This window comes from Cynocephalus volans, chromosome 6 (genome assembly GCF_027409185.1).
Source record: "Cynocephalus volans isolate mCynVol1 chromosome 6, mCynVol1.pri, whole genome shotgun sequence".
Taxonomy (NCBI): domain Eukaryota; kingdom Metazoa; phylum Chordata; class Mammalia; order Dermoptera; family Cynocephalidae; genus Cynocephalus; species Cynocephalus volans.
In genome coordinates, this window is record NC_084465.1 from 119,552,955 (window position 1) to 119,571,891 (window position 18,937).

General features: G+C 45.7%; 1 protein-coding gene across 1 annotated transcript in view; it reads right to left on the reverse strand.

The window, feature by feature from the left end:
• Positions 1-5,926: 5,926 nt before the first annotated feature.
• Positions 5,927-18,937, reverse strand: part of EEF2K (eukaryotic elongation factor 2 kinase) — a 54,532-nt gene continuing 41,521 nt past the window's right edge. Inside the window, exons 15-18 of the mRNA XM_063099124.1 lie at positions 18,631-18,819; positions 14,911-15,035; positions 11,266-11,444; positions 5,927-9,695 (exon numbers count right to left, since the gene is read on the reverse strand). Of these exons, the coding sequence (XP_062955194.1) occupies positions 9,586-9,695; positions 11,266-11,444; positions 14,911-15,035; positions 18,631-18,819 (603 nt within the window). The 3' untranslated portion in view covers positions 5,927-9,585. The remainder of the gene's footprint in view (positions 9,696-11,265; positions 11,445-14,910; positions 15,036-18,630; positions 18,820-18,937) is intronic.

The following is an 18,937-nucleotide window of genomic DNA, read 5'->3' on the forward strand; positions in this document are numbered from 1 at the left end:
CCAGTCTGTGTCTTTTGATTGGGGAATTTAAGCCTTTTACATTAAGAGTTGTTATTGAAAGGTGTTGATTTATTCCTAGCATTTTATTGGTTGTTTGGTTGTCTTAGGTGTCTTTTGTTCCTTGCTTTCTGATTTACTGTTTGTTTTCTGTGTTTTTTGGTTCCTTAGGTTGTAGATAGCGTTTTTGTTTGCTTGTTTTCTCTTCATGAATGCCATTTTTATTATACTAGTGGGTATTGATTTTTCTTGGGTTTTTATGGCAGTGGTAGTTATTTTTCAGTAACCAAACCCAGTACTCCCTTGAGGATTTCTTGTAAGGGTGGTCGTGTGGTAGTGAACTCCCGCAGTTTTTGTTTGTCTGAGAAATATACTATTTGCCTTTCATTTCGGGAGAATAGCCTTGCAGGGTAGAGTATTCTTGGCGGGCAATCTTTGTCTTTTAGTATTTTGAAAATATCATCCCATTCCTTTCTAGCTTTTAGGGTTTGTGATGAAAAGTCTGATGTTAGCCTGATTGGGGCTCCCTTATAGGTGATTTGACGCTTCTCTCTTGCAGCTTTTAAGATTCTCTCTTTGTCTGTGAGTTTTGCCAACTTGACTATAACATGCCTTGGAGAAGGCCTTTTTGGGTTGAATACGTTTGGAGATCGTTGAGCTTCCTGGATCTGAAGATCTGTAATTTTTCCTATACCTGGGAAATTTTCTGCCACTATTTTGTTGAATATGTTTTCAATGGAATCTCCATTTTCCTCCCCTTCTGGAATACCCATGACTCGGATATTTGAGCGCTTAAGGTTGTCTGATATCTCTCTCAGATTTTCTTCAATGTCCTTGATTCTTTTTTCTTTCTTTTTGTCTGCTTGTGTTATTTCAAACAGCCCATCTTCAAGTTCAGAGGTTCTCTCTTCAACTTTGACAAGCCTGCTGGTTAAACTCTCCGTTGTGTTTTTTATTTCGTTGAATAACTTCTTCAGTTCAGCAAGTTCTGCTACATTTTTTTTCAGGACATTGATTTCCTTGTACATTTCCTCTTTCAGGTCCTGTATACTTTTCCTCATTTCATCATGACGTCTAGCTGAGTTTTCTTGTATCTCATTCAGTTTCCTTAGAATTATCACTCGAAATTCCTTGTCAGTCATTTCAAGGTCTTCTTGTTCTATAAGATCTAGAGTTTGAGATTTATTAACTTTTGGTGGTGTACTTTCTTGATTTTTTGTATTTCTGGTATCTTTTTTTTGGTGTTTATTCATTGCGGCAGGGGGCTTCACAGTCCACTGGTTTGAGACTAATGACTAACTAGGATGTTGCTGTGGTTGCCAATTTCATATGGCTCCCTCCGTGACTGCTCAGTTGGCCTCTAGTGCCTTGTGTGTGTGGTTGCCTCGGGTCTTGGGCTTCTCCGGGGAGCCATCTTTCTGGTCAGCTTGGACTCTGCTGGGCTGGTGGATCACGTACCACAGGGTGTGTGATCTCTGTTGAGCTTTCACTTCCTGTGCAGGACTTCTCCCTGTTCCGTGTGCTCTGGCCCAGGCTGTTGGATCGTGCAGTGGCTACCCCACAGGGTGTGTGGCTTCTGTCGAGTCTCCGCCTCCCTGGCCGCATGTCTCCCCACTCTGTGCGCACTGTGCTGGGCTGGGGCCTGTCTTCTGCAACCCTCATCTAGCAGCTGGGCCTTCAAGACCCTGCTCGGCACCGCCTCGCCCAGGACGTCTACCAGGTTTCTGGTAGGCACAGACGACCGGTCACTCTGGGTGCCTTTGTAGCACTGTGTAGATCTTTCTCGGGTCTTGTTCACCTTTGTATCCCCCCGGCATAGACCGAATCTAGCGCCCACCTGCAGCCAGCTCTCCGGAAGGTTCAAGCGGACCTGGGAACTCTCCTACCACACTATTCCCAACCAGAAGTTGGTTAGGCTTTTTTCCGAACTGGTGGCTGCAGAGATGGTATCTGCCTCCCAGTAACAGGAAGTTTACCGGGGGCCGGAGTCCAGGGTGTGGTGGAGTGACAGTTGGCCCACCCGTACTTCCTTGCCCTCCCGACACTGGCCGGGGACGCCCCACGCCACCAGCCCCGCCAGAGAACCGCGGAGGGAGTGGGAGGGGAGGCCGGCCCGCAGGCTCTGGAAAGCCCCTCACTGGGCCAAGCAAGTGGGAAGGCTCAGTGACAGCCGAGCCGGGCGGAGCTGCCAGCACCTGGGAAAATGGAGGTAGCCCTGGGGCGGTGAGTGAACCGGTGATGCAGGCGGGAGCCGGGTGGGCGTCAGCCCCCCGAACAGGGCTGGGCCAGGGATCACTCACAGGGCTGTGCCAGGTCGGGTGCTCACTCTCTGCCTCTGTTTTGTCGCCTTCCCCGTTCTCGGCTGCTGCTGCCTCGGGCTGTTCAGTCGCGGCGTGGCTCGGGCGCTCCCAGGAATCTTCTTTAATGCCGGCCTGAAACCTCGAATCCTGAATAGGGCAGCTGGCCGCCTTCAGCGCGGCCCCGGCCTCCGGGATCCTGTCTGCATCCACAGCAGCCCTGGCACCGTGTTCCCTGTTTCGAGACTCGCTTTTGCAGCTAAGAAACAGTTCTTTTCCTGCTCCACACTTCAAAGCTGTTGCCTGTAAATGAGGCAGCCTCTCCTACCGGGGGCAAAGTGGCGTTGAGCCCCCACGACCGGCCAGCAGCAGCAGTCCTCCCTTAAGAGATGGCCAGAGGAAGGTCCACAAGTTTCTCGGCTGCCTGAGGCCCAGTGGCCGCCTTTTCCACCTCAGCTACTCCGCGCCAACCGCCGCAGCCACCGCCATCTTGAAACGCCCTCGATCAATTTCCTTAAGTTAACTTTAAACTGTCCATCCTTGCAGTGTAGACACGAGGTATTCTATCACTTCAGCTTCTTGAAGACATTTTTCCCACAGCTTCCTGACAGGGCTGGGGGCTGCCTGTGCTCTAAGTTCATGGCAAAGCCATTAGGCTGGGATCATCCTTCACCATCACCCTGGGGACTCACTTCACCTCGCTCTTATGGTGGATCCCAGGCATTTCTTGTTAGTCCCTCTGCACCAGCCCTCCCTTGACAGACCACATCCTCCAGTGGCTTCTGGAAAAAGGATACGTGGGAGGTTACTGCTATAGCCTGGATGTCCCCCAACCTCAATGAGACTTAATCCCCACTCTAACTGTTGAGGGTGGGAAATCCTATTATGGTAGTTGAAAGGTGGGACCCTGAAGAGATGATTAGATTGTAGGACCACGCCATGGTGAATGGATTAAAAGAGGCGGTCAGGGGTGTGGTTCTGAGGGCTTTAAAAGGGGGGGTGAATGAGGAGGTTGGTCTCTCTCTGCTTCCACCACCTTTCAGTGTGAGGGGTCACTGTCACCACCACCAAGACCCTCAGCAGATGTGTTCCCTGCACTGTGGACTTCCCAGCCTCAGAAACTGTAAGCAATAAATTACATTTTCTTTATAAAATGCCGAGTTCCATATATCTTGTTATAAGCAACAGAAATGGACTAATTACTTTTTTGAGAATTCACATGTTTGAACATGTCTTTAGTCTACCCTTATACTTGATTAATAGTTTGGGCATGTAGTTCTAGGTTAAAAAGCATATTCCCCCAAATTTAGAAGATATCATCTCCCAACTTCCAACGTTCCACTATTGAGATGTCTGATGTCATTCTTATTCTTGATCTTTTGTGTGAAACTGGTTCTTCCCCTCTGGAAGCTTCTCCGTGTCCTCCATGTTCAGACATTTCAGGAAGATAAATCCTGGCATAGGCCTAATTTTATCCGTTGTGCTGGGTACTTTAAGGGTCCTGTTGTTCTGGAAACACACCTCCTTCAGTTCAGTTCAGAGAAGGGTTCTTGGGTTTGTTTGCTTTTTTAAAAATTTTTTTTAAGATTCTCTCCCCTTTATTTTCTCTGTTCTCTTAAACTCCTAGATTAGGCTCCTAGACTTTTAAATCGAGGGTTGGTTGGTTTGTTTAAGACTATTATACTTCATTTTCCCAATAGATATTACCACTAGAGCTCTGACTAGAATTCTCTGGAATTAGTTTAGTTTCTATTTGGAAAAAGTAAAACTGTACATGAAGTCAGGGAAGGAAATGTAAGTACGTGGAAGAAAGACAACTGGATACCTCAAATGGCACATAAGCAAAAAACAAACCCAATCCTTACCAGATGTATAATGCCTTTTGGTGACCTAAAATACTGACAGGCATGTCAACGCAGAAGGAAAGAAACCAAACCTTTCTGAGACCTTCACTGAATGACGATAAAATATTTGCTTACTGCTAAATGATATGCGTACCGATAGGACTGTTACACTTCTTTACAATTAATGTAATGGTTGAACGTAAAGAAGTGACACTCAGTCCTAAATCATTTTTGCTTTTATGAACCATTTGAAGTATCCACTCTTACTTTTCCCAAGAGCTCTTTTGTTGTGTGAATTTTAGAATTGCATCTTGTTCTCTTTTCATGGATGCAATATCTTACCTAAGGATATTCATGACAGTTTGTCTTTTGTTTTTGTTTTTTGGTGACTGGCCGATATGGGGATCAGAACCCTTGAGTTTGGTGTTATCAGCACCACGCTCTAAACAAGTGAGCAACGTAACATTTTTTTTTTTCTTAAGTTTTCTTTTCCCCGCATATTGTTTCCTCTAAGATGTTTTCTTCTGTTGGGTTGTTTTGATCTGTCTTTCATACTAAATGCTTTCCTTACCTGGTGATCTTTGGCTGTCTGCTCAAGTTTAAGAATGGGGCTCTACTAAGTTGTTTGGGAAGTTCTGTGGGTGTGGGTGGGCTTGGTGCTGGAGGCCTTTCCTGGGGGTGCTCGGCCAGCCTGTTTTATTAGGAGGCATTTAAGTCTTTTATCTTGAGCTAGTCAGATGCCCTAGAGATTTCTCCAATTGTCTGCCTTCTCCCAGGAAGGTCAAAGTCAGGCTGCCAGCACCTGGAGCACAAGGGGACACAGAGACTCTACGTCCAATACAGAAACTTCCACTTACTCCTTTTTACAGGAGAATATCCTCACTCCTCTGCCTGGGGTCCCAGGCTTCTAGGCTACAAAGTGAGCAGGTTTAATGGTCTGATGCTTTAATAGTCTTTCAACTGACCCTCCATATTTAGCCCCATTTCGTTCTGCCTTCCAGAAGTCCTTCATGCCAATTCCCCAGCCTTGTGGGGATTCTCCTGACACCAAAAATTGAGTTCTCCTATTTACTTCCTCCTGATGAGGATACAGTCTTCTTGGGTCCGTTAATTTGGTTCCAGTCCATCTGCTTTTCTGCATCCAAAATTTTGTTACTGTTGACTCCTCTCTTCATCTTCATGGGCTTATGCGATTTTAAAAATGCCCTTCCTGTCATTGTAGTGGGGATTTAGGAGCAAGTGGACCCAAAAGTGTGTGTTTGATCTATCATGCATAGTTATGCTAATGCTCAAATCTCTTAAAATTAAAAAACTATTAGCTTGAAACCAAATGATCATACCGGTAACCAAGATGTTCTAAAACTTTGGATCAAAAAGCACTTTATTATGCGTTATCTCCTCCAAAGCTGGTGACAATCCTGTAGTGGTAAAGATTATTCTTTGTTTTATAGATGAGCAAATCAAGAAACAAGTTTCGCATACTTTATCAAAAGCAAAATGACAGCACACAGACCAAATGTGGAAGGCCTTTAAAAATTACTATTAGAATTTATGACAAATGAGAAAAATCAGGAGACCTTGCATAAAAATATCCGATTTTCGTCAGTTCTTGAAAAATCAGAAAGTGGGGCAACACTGGGCCCCCCCTCTCCTGGTGACAATCACCTGCAGTTGAGCTGTGGCTGCTCCTTTCAGGTGGGGCATGAGCTATCCAGTTCAGCCTCCATCCACCTACTTCACTCCTTTCTTTACCAGGAGACATTTGAAATTGAAACAAGAAAGAAAGAAAACATTTAAACATTTATTTGGCAAGACGAAATGGAACTTAGTATACAGGCAACAATGAATCTGTAACACAAGCCTTCTGTGTCCCGCCCAGTGTCCCCCTTGAGTAGGTTAAATGGTCACCTCTGAGACTAGAAACACAGGTAAGTGGCATAAATCCACAGAGAATATGCATATTTTGTCTCCTGTCCCCCCACAAAGGCTGCATATGCTTGTGTAAACATTTGTTGATTTGTAAAGCATGTGTAGTTCTGTAGACAAATGTGCTGGGCCAAAAGGAAATGAAGTCACTAGAACAGAAACAAGGGCAGTTTACATGGCTTGGTTCATCAAGGTTGCATTTGATGATAAATTCCCATACTGCCTCAGGGGAGGGGAGAAAAGAGACATTTAGAGCATTACAGTTTCGGAGGTTTTTCCTTCTTATATCCATAAAGCCTTACTTATTTATTCATTCATTAATTCATTCATTCATTTTCTTTTATTAGCAAAACTGAAAGGACTATTAAACTCCAGTTTAACTTTATATTTCATTCCCAGGATCCTCTAAATAACAGCAGCTCTCAAATCCTGGCTCCAGCTTAGCCTCTAGCTAGCAGCATCACTGTGAAAGAATCTACCTCTTACAACTTTGGTTTCTCTCTCTGTGAGATGAAGGTAGCAGATAATGCCAGCTCTGCTAATCTCTCCTGCTTCTTGCACTTGAAGTTAAGTCTCTGATGTTATCTTCCCAGTTGGGCTGCAATGTCCTGGATTTGCTTTTTTTCTTCTTCTTGGAATGCCTGGCATTTGTGGAAATAGAAGATGCCCTAATCAGCTTTAGAAGGTACAAAACTAGGTATTGAAGGTGGAATAAATTCTTCTGCTGGCTCAGAAGGATCTTAACATCTTGCAAGTTACTTTTGTACTCTCAAGGGTCCTTACAGGAGCATCTGCTTAGCTCTACACCCAGGCCATCTGTTGGGAAAATGGAACAACTTGGTCACGCTCCCCTGCCTCAGGGCCGGATAGGGGCGGTTCTGTAAACATTGTGTTTGTGGGTGGAGTGTGCCTGCAAGGCAGCGCCACCCGCCTGTGTGGCCATGTTTTTTCCAGACTTGCAGCTTCCAAGGACCGTGTGGTGTGGCCGGTTACCTAGCTTATAGACCTGCATGAAGGGATCTGGTGACCCTGCCTGGCATATGAAGGGTTTGTGACCCAGTCTGTGAACAGGCTTGCAGGGTCTGTGAGCTCCAGGCCCAGCCCTAGCTCAACCATCAGCCCAGTCGGTGCAGGATTACTGGCAGGTAAAAGAGCCCAATAACTAGCGTGGTCGCCTAGCTTTACACCATCTCAGCCTCCTGGAGGATGAGGGGACCAGCTACTGACATTAAGGCCATGTGGGTTGGTGGGGAGCAGAATTGTAGGGGTGATGGTTCAAGCCAGTCCAGAAAATGAAACATTAATTGGTTGATTAGAACCTCAAGAAGTCAGAGCAGTGACTAGGGATGGTTCTAAATTTGTTTACACATTTATTCAGTGCCTACTCTGTGCCAAGGCACTGTGTTTTTGAGGCCCAGAGGCCACAAAGTCGGGATAGCTCTTGCCCTCAGAGCTTAATAAAGCAGCTCAGTCAAAGGTTTGAACAGGGGTGGACAAACTACAGCCCAAGGGCCACCTGTTTTTGTAAATAAAGTTTTACTGGAACACCAGCCACGCTCATTTGTTTACATATTGTCTATGGCTGCTTTTGCACTATGACAGCAGGGTTGAGTATTTGCAACAGAGGTCATATGGCCTGCAAAGCCTAAAATGTTTATTATCTGGCCCTTTACAAAAAAAGTCTTGCCAATTCTTGCTAGAGAAGAGATGACATAATTAAGAAATTAGATTGGTGATCAGGGAACCCAAATTATTTACATAACAAAATCTCACAGAGAGAGAAGGGTGGCTGAATTAACAATAACAAAAGAAGCATGAGTTATATGGGGCTTGATTACTTTGAAGAGATAAATCACAATAAAGTAGCTTCTTGCTTAACATGTGCAATTTAACTATATGCACTGGTTTAAAACACACACACACACACACACACACACACTCACACACACCAGCTCACACACACAGCACACACACACACACACACACACACACACACACACACCCCAGCTTAACGCAAGGCAACTATTGATCTGGTACAGATGAAAAAAGGGTGACCAGGTCCAATTTCTAAAGGAAAACCGACTGTGATGAGTCCATGTATAAAAATCAGGGACACTGTCATTTATGGGTGGTCTTAGGGATTTTCCAAGGGTAATTTTGACTCTGCTTGATTTTTCCTTTAAGGGACACTCTGGACTTTGGAACCTAATCCCAGCACAGGTTCATGACTCCAAAGCACTCAGTACTCAAGTGTTGAAGGACCTGTTCCAATGAACAGATAAGAATGTTCTGTATGTTATACTCTCCTTTTTTACATTTTGATTTTTAAACAAAGAGAGGCTGCTTTGGCATTTGGGATTGATTAAAGCAGTCTGTTTTCCTTGCTATTTGAAACACCAAATTACATCATACTAATATGAAATCTGAACCCCATTTAAAGGGAAAGCTCATTAGATAAAGATAACTATAGCCTGGCCCTGGGGAAACTACTGAAATTAATGAGTGTTTATAGTTCTTGCCCTCTCATTCTCATCATTTTAGATGCAATCTCAAGGGGCTACTGCTGAAAGCATCCTGCTGCAAATTACACAAAATCAACCTAGCTTCAAGCAGAAAATGCCAAAGACAAGGCTGGGGAGCAAATTCTACATAAGAGCATCAGATGCTAAGAAAACGCCAGGGAATATGGTACAAGGGACACTTCAGTCACACTGTGGATGCTGCCACTGAGATGCAGGGTACGTGACTGTTTGGAAGAAAGGCTCCAATATCCCAAGCCACTGTCTTTACATGTAAAAGCTTTGAGGCACACCCTCTTCCACACTAGCTGATGTAGGAGTTAGAGGTAGTAAATGTGTGCATACAAAAATTGAATGTGTTTTATAAAGCCCATGTAGAAAGCATGCTTAAAAATGGAATTTGGCTGTATGCCTGACAGTTGCATTGTGGGAGGAAATTAAACAAAATGACTAGAAAACAGTGTGCAGGCTCTTCCCTATGGAAGAAGGGACCTGGGCACTGTACAATCTCACATCTGTTGAAAGTGCCATGTGCACTTCCAAGTGCTCTGACAAAGAAGGCTGCACTGAGTCATGCCACTACACGCCCCATGGGACGTTAACTCCCCATCCCGATTCACAAACACAGGGCCCTGTGGGCCTGAGATTTCAGTCCAGCCTGAAAAGGCTGGTGAGCAGAGCCCTAACATTGCCCATGGAAGGCAGAAAAGCACTTTCTTACATCACATGACAAAAAATGAAACAAAAATAAAAACAGAACCTTGAAACGATATGTTGGTTCATTAGGCTGCTTTTTCAATACCCACTTCCCCAAAATGCTGCCTCTAAGGTACAGGTGTAGTGTCTCTGCTAGCAGCAAAGACATTTTCAAGAGTCAAAACATGAAATACAAAAGTTGATTTATAACACACCAAAAATGCTTTCCCTCCCCAAAGTCTTTTTTTTCCCTTTTCCTCCTAGCCCTTTTGCTTGCAACTAGCTGGCAGGGATCTTCCTGGCAAGTTATTCCTCCATCTGGGCCCAGGCCTCCTCTGCCTTCTGGTAGTATTGGTTGGCCAGCCGGCCCTTCATGGCTTCCATGGCTGCCTCGGCTGCCTGGGTGTACAAGTCCCCTGAAAGAGAGCAAAGTGGGGCATAAGGAGGTGAACCACCTATTGTTTTTGCCAGCCCAGTGTCCCCCACCATCTGGAAGAGCAACCTGAGGTTTCTCCCTCCAGGTGATCTGGGTGGGGCCGTAAGGGTACACGTGTGATCAAGCCTGGCCAATCAGAATACTCTCCATTCTCCACCAAATCACAGGGATTGGTCCAGACTTAGGCATGGCCAATCAGAGTGAGCCATCTTCATGACCACAGTGATTGGTTTAGGGATGGGTATGTGATTCCATTTGAGCCAAGGAGAACCAGATTGAGGGCTTTTGCAGGAGTAACTGGGGATGTTTGAAAGTGGAAGAAATAGACTATAAACAGCCTCATGTAAGTTCAGGACAGGTTCTGCTACCAAATGAATATGTGCAAAACTTACAAAAACACCTTTGGTTTTCAGAGCTTTTTGAATTTAGAAATTTCAAATAAGGGATAATAGATTTGCAGTATCATTCTATTTGCTTAACTTTTAATACAACTTTTTAAAATCTTTTAAAACTTAGCCTCATCCTATAGCTGTGAAATCAGGAGTTTAGTAGGTTTACTATCTGTTATGGACTGAAGGTTTTGTGTCTCCCCAAAATTGTTGAAGCTTAACAATGTGACTGTATTTGGCAACAGGACCTATGAAGAATTGATAAAGGTTAAATGATGTCATAAGGGTGGGCCCTAATCATATAAGGCTGGTGACCTCAAAGGAAGAGGAAGGGACACCAGAGCTCTTTCTTGGCATGTACACAGAAGAAAGGACATGTGACAGCACAGCAAGAGGGTGGCTTCTACAAGGCAGAAAATAAACTGGCTGGCACCTTGATCTTGGACACTCTAGCCTCCAGAACTGTGAGAAATACATTCGTATTATTTAAGCCACCCAGTCTATAGTATCTTGTCGTTGCAGCCCAAACAGACTAATGTATTATATAACAGAAAAAATATATATAATTTGTCCATCAACTGATGAATAAACAAAATGTGGTATATCCATACAATGGAATATTATTTGGCAATAAAAAGGAACACTACATGGATGAACCTTGAAAACATTACGCTAAGTGAAAGAAGCCAGAAACAAAAGGGTATGATCCCACTTATGTGAAATGTCCAGAACAGGCAAATCCATACAGAGGGAGAGTAGATTAGTGGTTGCCAGGAATGGAGGTAGTGGGGAGTTGGGAGTGACTGCTAACTGATCAGGGTTTGAGGATGAAGGAAATGTTTTTGAATTATATCGTGGTGATGGCTGTACAACACCATGAATATACTAAAAACCACTAAACTGTACACGTTAAGATGGTGAATTTCATATACAAAAATTTCAGTGCAATTTTTAAAATTGCAAAAAAACCCCGCTATCTATATAACCATTATCATATAACCCTTAAAATAAAAACGTTCATCTGCATACCAGCTCCATAAAGTCCCTTCCTTGGGGAAGAGACACAGCCTGGCATCTTGTCATAACTCCTGGTGGAATAGGAATTAGGTCCCTCCATGCTCGGCCCTGTCCCATGCCAGGGGCAGGTCTGCCAGGCCCTACCTGATCTCTGCGGGTCCTTCTCTAGCCCAAGGCCACCTGTGAACAGCATCTCAGCCTCCCTGGCCAGCAGCGTGTACCGGGGCTCGTCCTGCATCCCATCATACTCGCCACCCTCATCGCAGTCCGTGGTCTGCAGGGCCGTGTTGTACCAGTGCAGGGCCTCAGGCCAGTCTCGGCACCTTGCCAGGAGATACAGAGGGAAAGAAGGAGGTTACTGTGGCAACAGGGCAAGAGGGAGGGAGGAAAGCCATGTGGCAGCGAGGGATAGTCAGGGATCCCAGCAGGGCCACCACCCATGGTTCACAACCCACAGTACCCAAAGCCACCACATCTAAGGAGCACCTTCATACTGTAGATTTATATATTTATTAAGACAGCAATTAGGTAGCTTTCCTTACCAAAATGGGCATTACAACAATTGGGCAGCTCTGGCTCTCCCCCGGCACAGGGCTGAGCTTTCCCCTGAAGGGCTGACTTCCCTCTTCCAGCCCTGGCCCTTGAACCCCGACTCTTTCTCCTAATGCAGCACATGTACGGCCAAACCCACAACACATAAAGTACGCAGCCAACAGGGCAGTGGGCTCTTTCTCTTTGGGTGTAACCCATGTGAGTAACTATTTATAGTGTACCAGGAAACAGCAAGAGAGACACGCAGACAAGGTCTATGGGTCTCATGAAACTTCAACAGCGCTGAAGACCGGCTATCCCCTTCCTGTGGCCACTGCCTCCTGAGGCCCTGTCTGACCATGGCACTGCCCTTCAGGCTCGCCAGCTGCTTTCTATCCCCACACGTGCCAGCTCCTGGCCGCTCCTTGGCATTTCCACCTGCCGTGATCTCACCTTGGAATATTCTTCCCCAACTCTTTCCACACCTGGCTTCTTGCTTGGGTTTGTATGTTTATCCCCTGCAAAACTCATGCTGAAATTTGATTGCCATTGTGACAGTATGAGGACGTGGGACCTTTGAGAAGTGATTGAGCCGAGAGGGCTCTACCCTCGTGAATGGATTAATGCCATTATCATGAGACTAAGTGATCTAGAAAGGAGCAAATTCGGCCTCCTTCCGCCACGGGATGACTCAGAAGCCCCTCGCCAGCTGCCCACACCTTGATATTGGACTTTCCAGCCTCAGAACTATAAACCAATAGATTTCTGTTCATTATCAATTACCCAGTATTGTTATAGCAGCACAAAACGGACTAAGACACACTTCATCCCTCCAGTCTCAGCTCTTACATTGCCTCTTTAGAGAAACTGTCCCAAACAAACTGCATCTCATAATTATCGCAATCTTCGATCCCATGTCCACTTGTTTATTATGGTCTCCCCCGACTAGAACGTAAGCCCCAAGAAGGCAGGGGCCTTGTCTGCTTTGTTTACTGCCATATTCCAGGGACTGGCAAACAGTGCCGGCTCAATAAATGTCTGTTAAATAAATAGATGAAAACAGGGACTGGCTGGGATGGTGTTCAGGAGATAACCTTGATTCCATTTTATCTTATGAAAAAAAAATCATCTGAAAATTAGTGGCAACGTATCCAACAAACTTGGGTTATAGCACTGACTGGAAGCCATTAGACCAGATGACTTTCCCTTTCAGCTCTGGCCCTCCCTAGTCCTAAAGGGCAAAGCAGAATTGCCCCAAAAAAACATTACATGAGAAAGGGGAGAGTGCCTATCTCTCCCTGCCCACCCTCACCTGATGCTACCCCAGTGGTTAGGGAGCCCACCCCTACCTTGGAATTTTTCATGACTTTTCCTTCCCCTATTAGATAGTAACTTTTGAGAGGGCCAAAACCCCTTAAATACAAATTTGGACCTACATATGACTCTGCGTTACCCAGAGCTGGTCCTTAATTAACAATCCCTGAATGGAAGAGGCTGGAGCTGCTTGGAATGAGGAAGAAAAATAAGAAAATGACTATAGCAGAAGCTAAAAAGAAAATTTTGGTGGATTTAACTACACAAATATTAAAACCTGGTGTGTCCCCAAACCCAATAAATGGTCATTATGTGACATGTGCGCCACCCCCCTCCCCATTTATGGTAGCCATCTCTGAAAAAAAAACTTCTTTTAAAGAGAATCATATGCCAAAGTGTTAATAGCTTTAATAGGTAAAGAGTTCTAACAAATCAACAAAAAAACCCATCACCTCAAATAAAAATAATATGTAGACAAAGGACAGGAAGAGAAAGCACATATAGCAAAGCCTTTTTAAGGACCTTGGATTCAGATACTTGGTGCCCAGCTCCAACCCTCCACGCTGTGCTGCCCTGCTGCACTCAGGAGGCACCACCCAGGCTAATGTTTGATTTGATACACACATGTTGGGGTTTTTTTATTCCCCTGCTCTCCATGCCAGTAGACAATGCACTGGACGAGGGGTCAGGAGATCTAAGTTTTGGCTCTGCCAAATATGGGATATTTCACCATGGGCAAGTCCCTTCACTTCTTGGAACTATAATTTAGTCATCCATAAAACAGGGTCAAAATACCTGCCTGGTCTGCATTAAAGAAATATGTTGGTTCATTCATTCAAACTACTGAGCCAATCCCTGTGCTAAACATGGGAACTTCAGAGATGTAGGAGACCCGATGCCTGTTCTTAATGAAATAAAACCACACTATGAAAGTGTTCTCAAAATATAAGGGAGCACAACTGTTACACAGTAGGTGTCTGATAAATGTTGGGACTGTATGATATGGAATACGGGCAGGATGTCACATGCCCAGGAGTTTGTGACTCTGAGAGCTGATATGATAGAGCCATGGTCCTGACTTCTCTTCTAAATCCAGTGAGGCAGATGAGACCTTGATACCAAAGAGGACAGACCGCCACACTGCTCCAGCCCTGGAGGCTCAGATGATGAATGTGCCCTTCCTGCTCCCTTCCCGAAAGCCACAGGAGGCTCCTGAGGACAGTGGAGGATAGCCACGTTCCAATGGGAACCACAGAGGGTGAGCACAGGTTCCACTGTAAGTTCAATTGCCCCAACCAACCTCTCGCCCCTGGGCTTCGGGGACCTCCCACTGGCCAAGCCAAGGAGCAGAGATGGAGCTGAGCTGCCCTCCCCTCCTGCCACCACAGAAGCAGTCCTGACGTCTCAGCCAGAGGGCAAATGAAGGGTAAATGAACAGCGACGACACCTGCAGAGCCACCTTCAGGAGTCTCAAAGCCACTCGAGAAAATACCCTGGAGGTTGCCCCCACCCTCCCCTCCCTCTCAAAGTGAAAAATAATACAAATAAAAATAAAGGTAGGAAAAAAAACATTAAAATCGCCCATAATCTCAACATCCAGGGACAACCACTCTGAGCCTGATTCTGCGGAGCCTTTCAGACGTTTTCCTCGGGCAAACCTTCACACGTACTGGCTAACATTTATCGTACCTGTTACATGTCAGGTACTATTTCAGGCATCATCCCACTTACCCCTCACACAACCACCTGAGGATACAGATGCTAGAATGATTCCATTTACAAAATGAAGAAACTGAGGCCAGGGAAGTAAAATCACTTGCCTGCAGTCACTGGACTGGTATCGGGGGAGCCAAGACTTGAACCCAGGGCTGTCCTGACACTGAAGGGAAAGCACCACCCGCAGCCCAGGTTCCCGCGGGTCCACCTGAGCAGCAGCCACCGTACCTGTCTGGGCTGAGGTTCTGGCCGGTGTCAAAAGCTCGTGCCACTAGGAGCATGGACTGTCTGTCGCCCGCTTCAGCTGCCTTCAGTAAGTAATCGAATCCTTTTACTTTATTTTCTTCTGTCTCCTGTCAATACAAACCAGAGGGGGAAAGAAAAGCCACTGAGGCAGGCACAAGAGAGGGCTGCCAAGATCCCAGTAATCAACCTTCTCCCTGTTTCTCCCGTTATATTGAGAGCTCTGGGCTGGGGCTGCTGTAGAATTCACATCAGTGGTTTTTAGTATTTTCACAGAATTATGCAACCAGGACCACAGTCAATTTCAGAACACTTTCACTGACCCCAAAAGAAATCCCATATCCTTTAACTGTCAATCTCCCCATCCTGCCCAGCCCTCTATGGACTTGCCTATTCTGAACATTTTATATAAGTGGAATCATACAATATGTGGTCCTTTGTGACTGGCTTCTTTCACTTAGCCTGATGTCTTCGAGACTCATCCATGTTGTAGCATGTATCAGTATCTCGGTCCTTTTTATGATCAAATAATATTCCACTATAGAAATATATCATATTTTGTTTAGCAATTCACCCATTCATGGGCATCTGGCTTGTTTCCACTTTTTGGCTCTGAACATTCCGTTGCAAGTTTTTGTGTGGATGTATGTTTTTAATCTCTTGGGTATATACCTGTGAGTGGAATTGATGGATCCAATGCAACTCTGTGTAGCCTTTTGAGTTGCTGCCCAGCTGTCTTCCACAGGAGCTGCCCCACTGTACACCCCCAACAGCAGTGGAGGAGGGCTCCTGCTTCCACTGTTCCCCCATGATCCACCCCACAGCAGCCAGAGAGATGCTTTCAAAACCCACACCTGGTCCCATTTCTCTCTCAAAGCTGCTCCATGGCTTCCTATCTCATTCAGAGGCAAATGCAAAGCTCTCATATCAGCCTACAATGCCCTTCCCAACCTTCAAGCTTCAAGAAGTGTGGCAAAGACTGCCAGTTGTCCCCACATCCATTCTCCCTTGCCATGGTTTTGCTGGACACGTGGCTGACCAGCTAAAGACTACATTTCCCAGCCTCCTTTGTGCTGGAAGCTGTGTCCTGATACACGAGGACGATCCAGTCACTCTGGATCACATTCCCTGCCATATTTTCTCCCTAGCACTTTAGAAGAATGCCTGGCACAGAAAGTGCTCAATAAAGGTTCATTATTTTTAACTTTATTGGAAATATTTTTATTTGTTAATTGTTACGCATATTACATCCTTTCCTATCTGAAAAGTTTGCTCCATGAGAGCAGGGACCTTGTGCATCTTATTCACGGTTGTGAATAAGAACCTAGGACAGGGCCCAGGGTGCAGGAGGTGCTCAAAAGGCATGTGCTCAATTGATAAATGTCTTAGTAGGACAATAGAGAAAGGACTGTGGAAAGCAGTAGGGGGCTTCCTAGCACGCAGCAGCCTCTCAGGGCACATGGTCACCATTTTCCTTGCTGAGCTACAAGCCTGGCTTGAACACAGTTCACTTCCTGCCTGCCTGCCTGCCCTGCCTAACCACACTGCTCTCGGCAACCACACCCCTGCTAGGGGAAGCTGCCAGTCTGTCCCCTAGAGAAAGGCCCTTGGGATACCTACAAGTAAGGAAACTAAATTTGCTTCTTAATCCCTTTACAAAGTTACTAGGGTGCAGTTGGTGTAAACAGCCTGTGATGACAGGAGCGACTCGTACAGCCTCACAAACACAGACTTTATTTCAGGAATCTGGCAGGCTAGTTGTAAAACAGTCATTATTGAACATTAAATCAGAAATAAATTTACACTGAGATGAATTATATTGAAAATAGCAGTAGAGCTGGACAGTTAGCTCACTTGGGAGAGCATGGTGCTGATAACACCAAGGTCAAGGGTTCAGATCCCCGTACCAGCAAGCCACCAAAATAAATAAATAAATAAATAAATAGAGGTAATAAATACTCAAAACTCTTCACTTAATTATTTTTACTACATTTTACTATTATTTATGCTCTTGAGGTTATTTATATCTATTGCAGGGTTTCTCAACCTCAGCACTATGGATTTTTTGGGCCAGATAAATTTTTTGCTGTGGGGGTCTGTCCTGTGATTTGTATGATGTTTAGTAGCATCTCTGCCCTCTACCCATCAGACGCCAGTAGTACCTCACTAACTGTGACAATCCATATTGTCTCCCAACATTGCTTATGTCCCCTGGGGAAGGAGGAGGCAAAAGCCCTGGTTGAGAACCACTGGCCCACTGCACCCTCATGGTAGAAATGCCACATGATGGTGAGCTCCTGCACGTCCTTTCCAGCTCCGTGTTCAGTGATGTCATACTAGTCACTTGAAACTGGCCATGGTAGGAGCACTTACCCCACAGAAAGACAATGCTACAAACCCAAGTTTGATTTATTGCTTTTTCGATGGTCTCAACTTAAGAAATGGATGGAAGAAAGAATGTTTCAGTTCTAAAACAGGTCTTCGTTATTTCACTTTCATCTTACTTATTAGAATAAACGAAAATATCAACCAATATTTATGTCAGAACTGCAGTCCTCCATTGGTTGCAAACACTGGTTGGCTATGGATACAAGAGTTCACAAAAATCTACACATATGTATAAAACATCAAATTGTACCCTGCAAACATGTACATTTATAATGTGTCAATTAAGTAAATTTTTAAAAATCAACAAAATATTCTGTGAGAATCAAGTGACCGTACGGAATTTATAATAAAGAGTCCTTTTATCATTACTTGTAAACTGTATGCTACATATTCTTTAGATCAGCAAAATATATAATATACTTACACACATATAGGTGTATACCTTCCCTCCCCACCCCCAAGAGCCTCCTGTTAAGTCTACCAGCACATCACTGGCTGAATGAGATACATTCAGTCCTGCCCTCAAGGAGCTTAGAGATGGGAGAGAAAGAGAGAGAGACAAGTGAAAAATCCCCTCTTCCAACCAAGCCTGCTCCTCACCACCTAAAACAGGAAATAACAGCTGTGGTTTATCTCCTGCCCACATGCCTGATCAGATCCCATTCACCCACCCTTTCTGCCCTGTGCCCATGGACCAGGGAATGCAGGAGTGGACGCCTATACAACTTCCCAACACATCAATGTCTGACTGCTTCAGATCCAGCCCCAGCCCACTCTTCAGACGCAACTCGTGCCCGTCTCAGGCCACACGCTCCAGATTTATGGACCCGCGTCCTGGCCTCTGGGCCCATGCACATGCTGTTCCCTTTGCCTGAACCACTCACCTACCCGCTCTGCCTGGCTCACTCCTATTCAGCCTTTAGGTCTAACTCAGATCTCCCTTTATCCCTTCATTCCACGAATGAACACTGAGCTGCTCCTGGGTGCCAGGCTTTCCTCCAGCCACCAGGGGTACAGCCAGAACTGACCATCAAGAAGTCTGCAGGGCTGGTCCCTCAGGCCCCCAGGCACGACCCTTGCCCATCTGTTTCCACCAGTGTCTTCTGTTTCTCCCATCACGCCATGTCATTATTGCCTGGAAATGTCACTGTCAATTTCCACTCACTGCCCAAAGACAGAGAACAATTCTACCAGTTTCAACTAACTTTGAAGTGCTTGCCCCCAAACCAACTACCAGGACATTTTGATGGCATGCATGATACTCCAGGATGGGAGGCAGGAGAATGACGGGTTGGCCAGGCTCCCCCCACCCCTCACCTTCAGAGAGACGTCGGCCAGGATGTGGTGTGGCAGCTGCAAGTACATGAGCCCCAGGCCCACAATGGCCTCCAGCTCGCCCAGGTCGGCCGCATGCTCCAGGTGGAAGACCGCCGACTCGCGGTCCCACTCCTCGTCCTTCTCGCAGAAGCGTCCACCCTCATGGTAGCGCACCATGGCCAGATGGACCTGCCACACAGACTACGGTTTTGGTCTGGCTGTCTGGAAGGCCAAAGCCTCACCCAGGGCCTCCCAGCCAGCCTGCAGGAGGAAGCGATTAGCGGAGGAGAGGTGTGAGCCGGGGGCT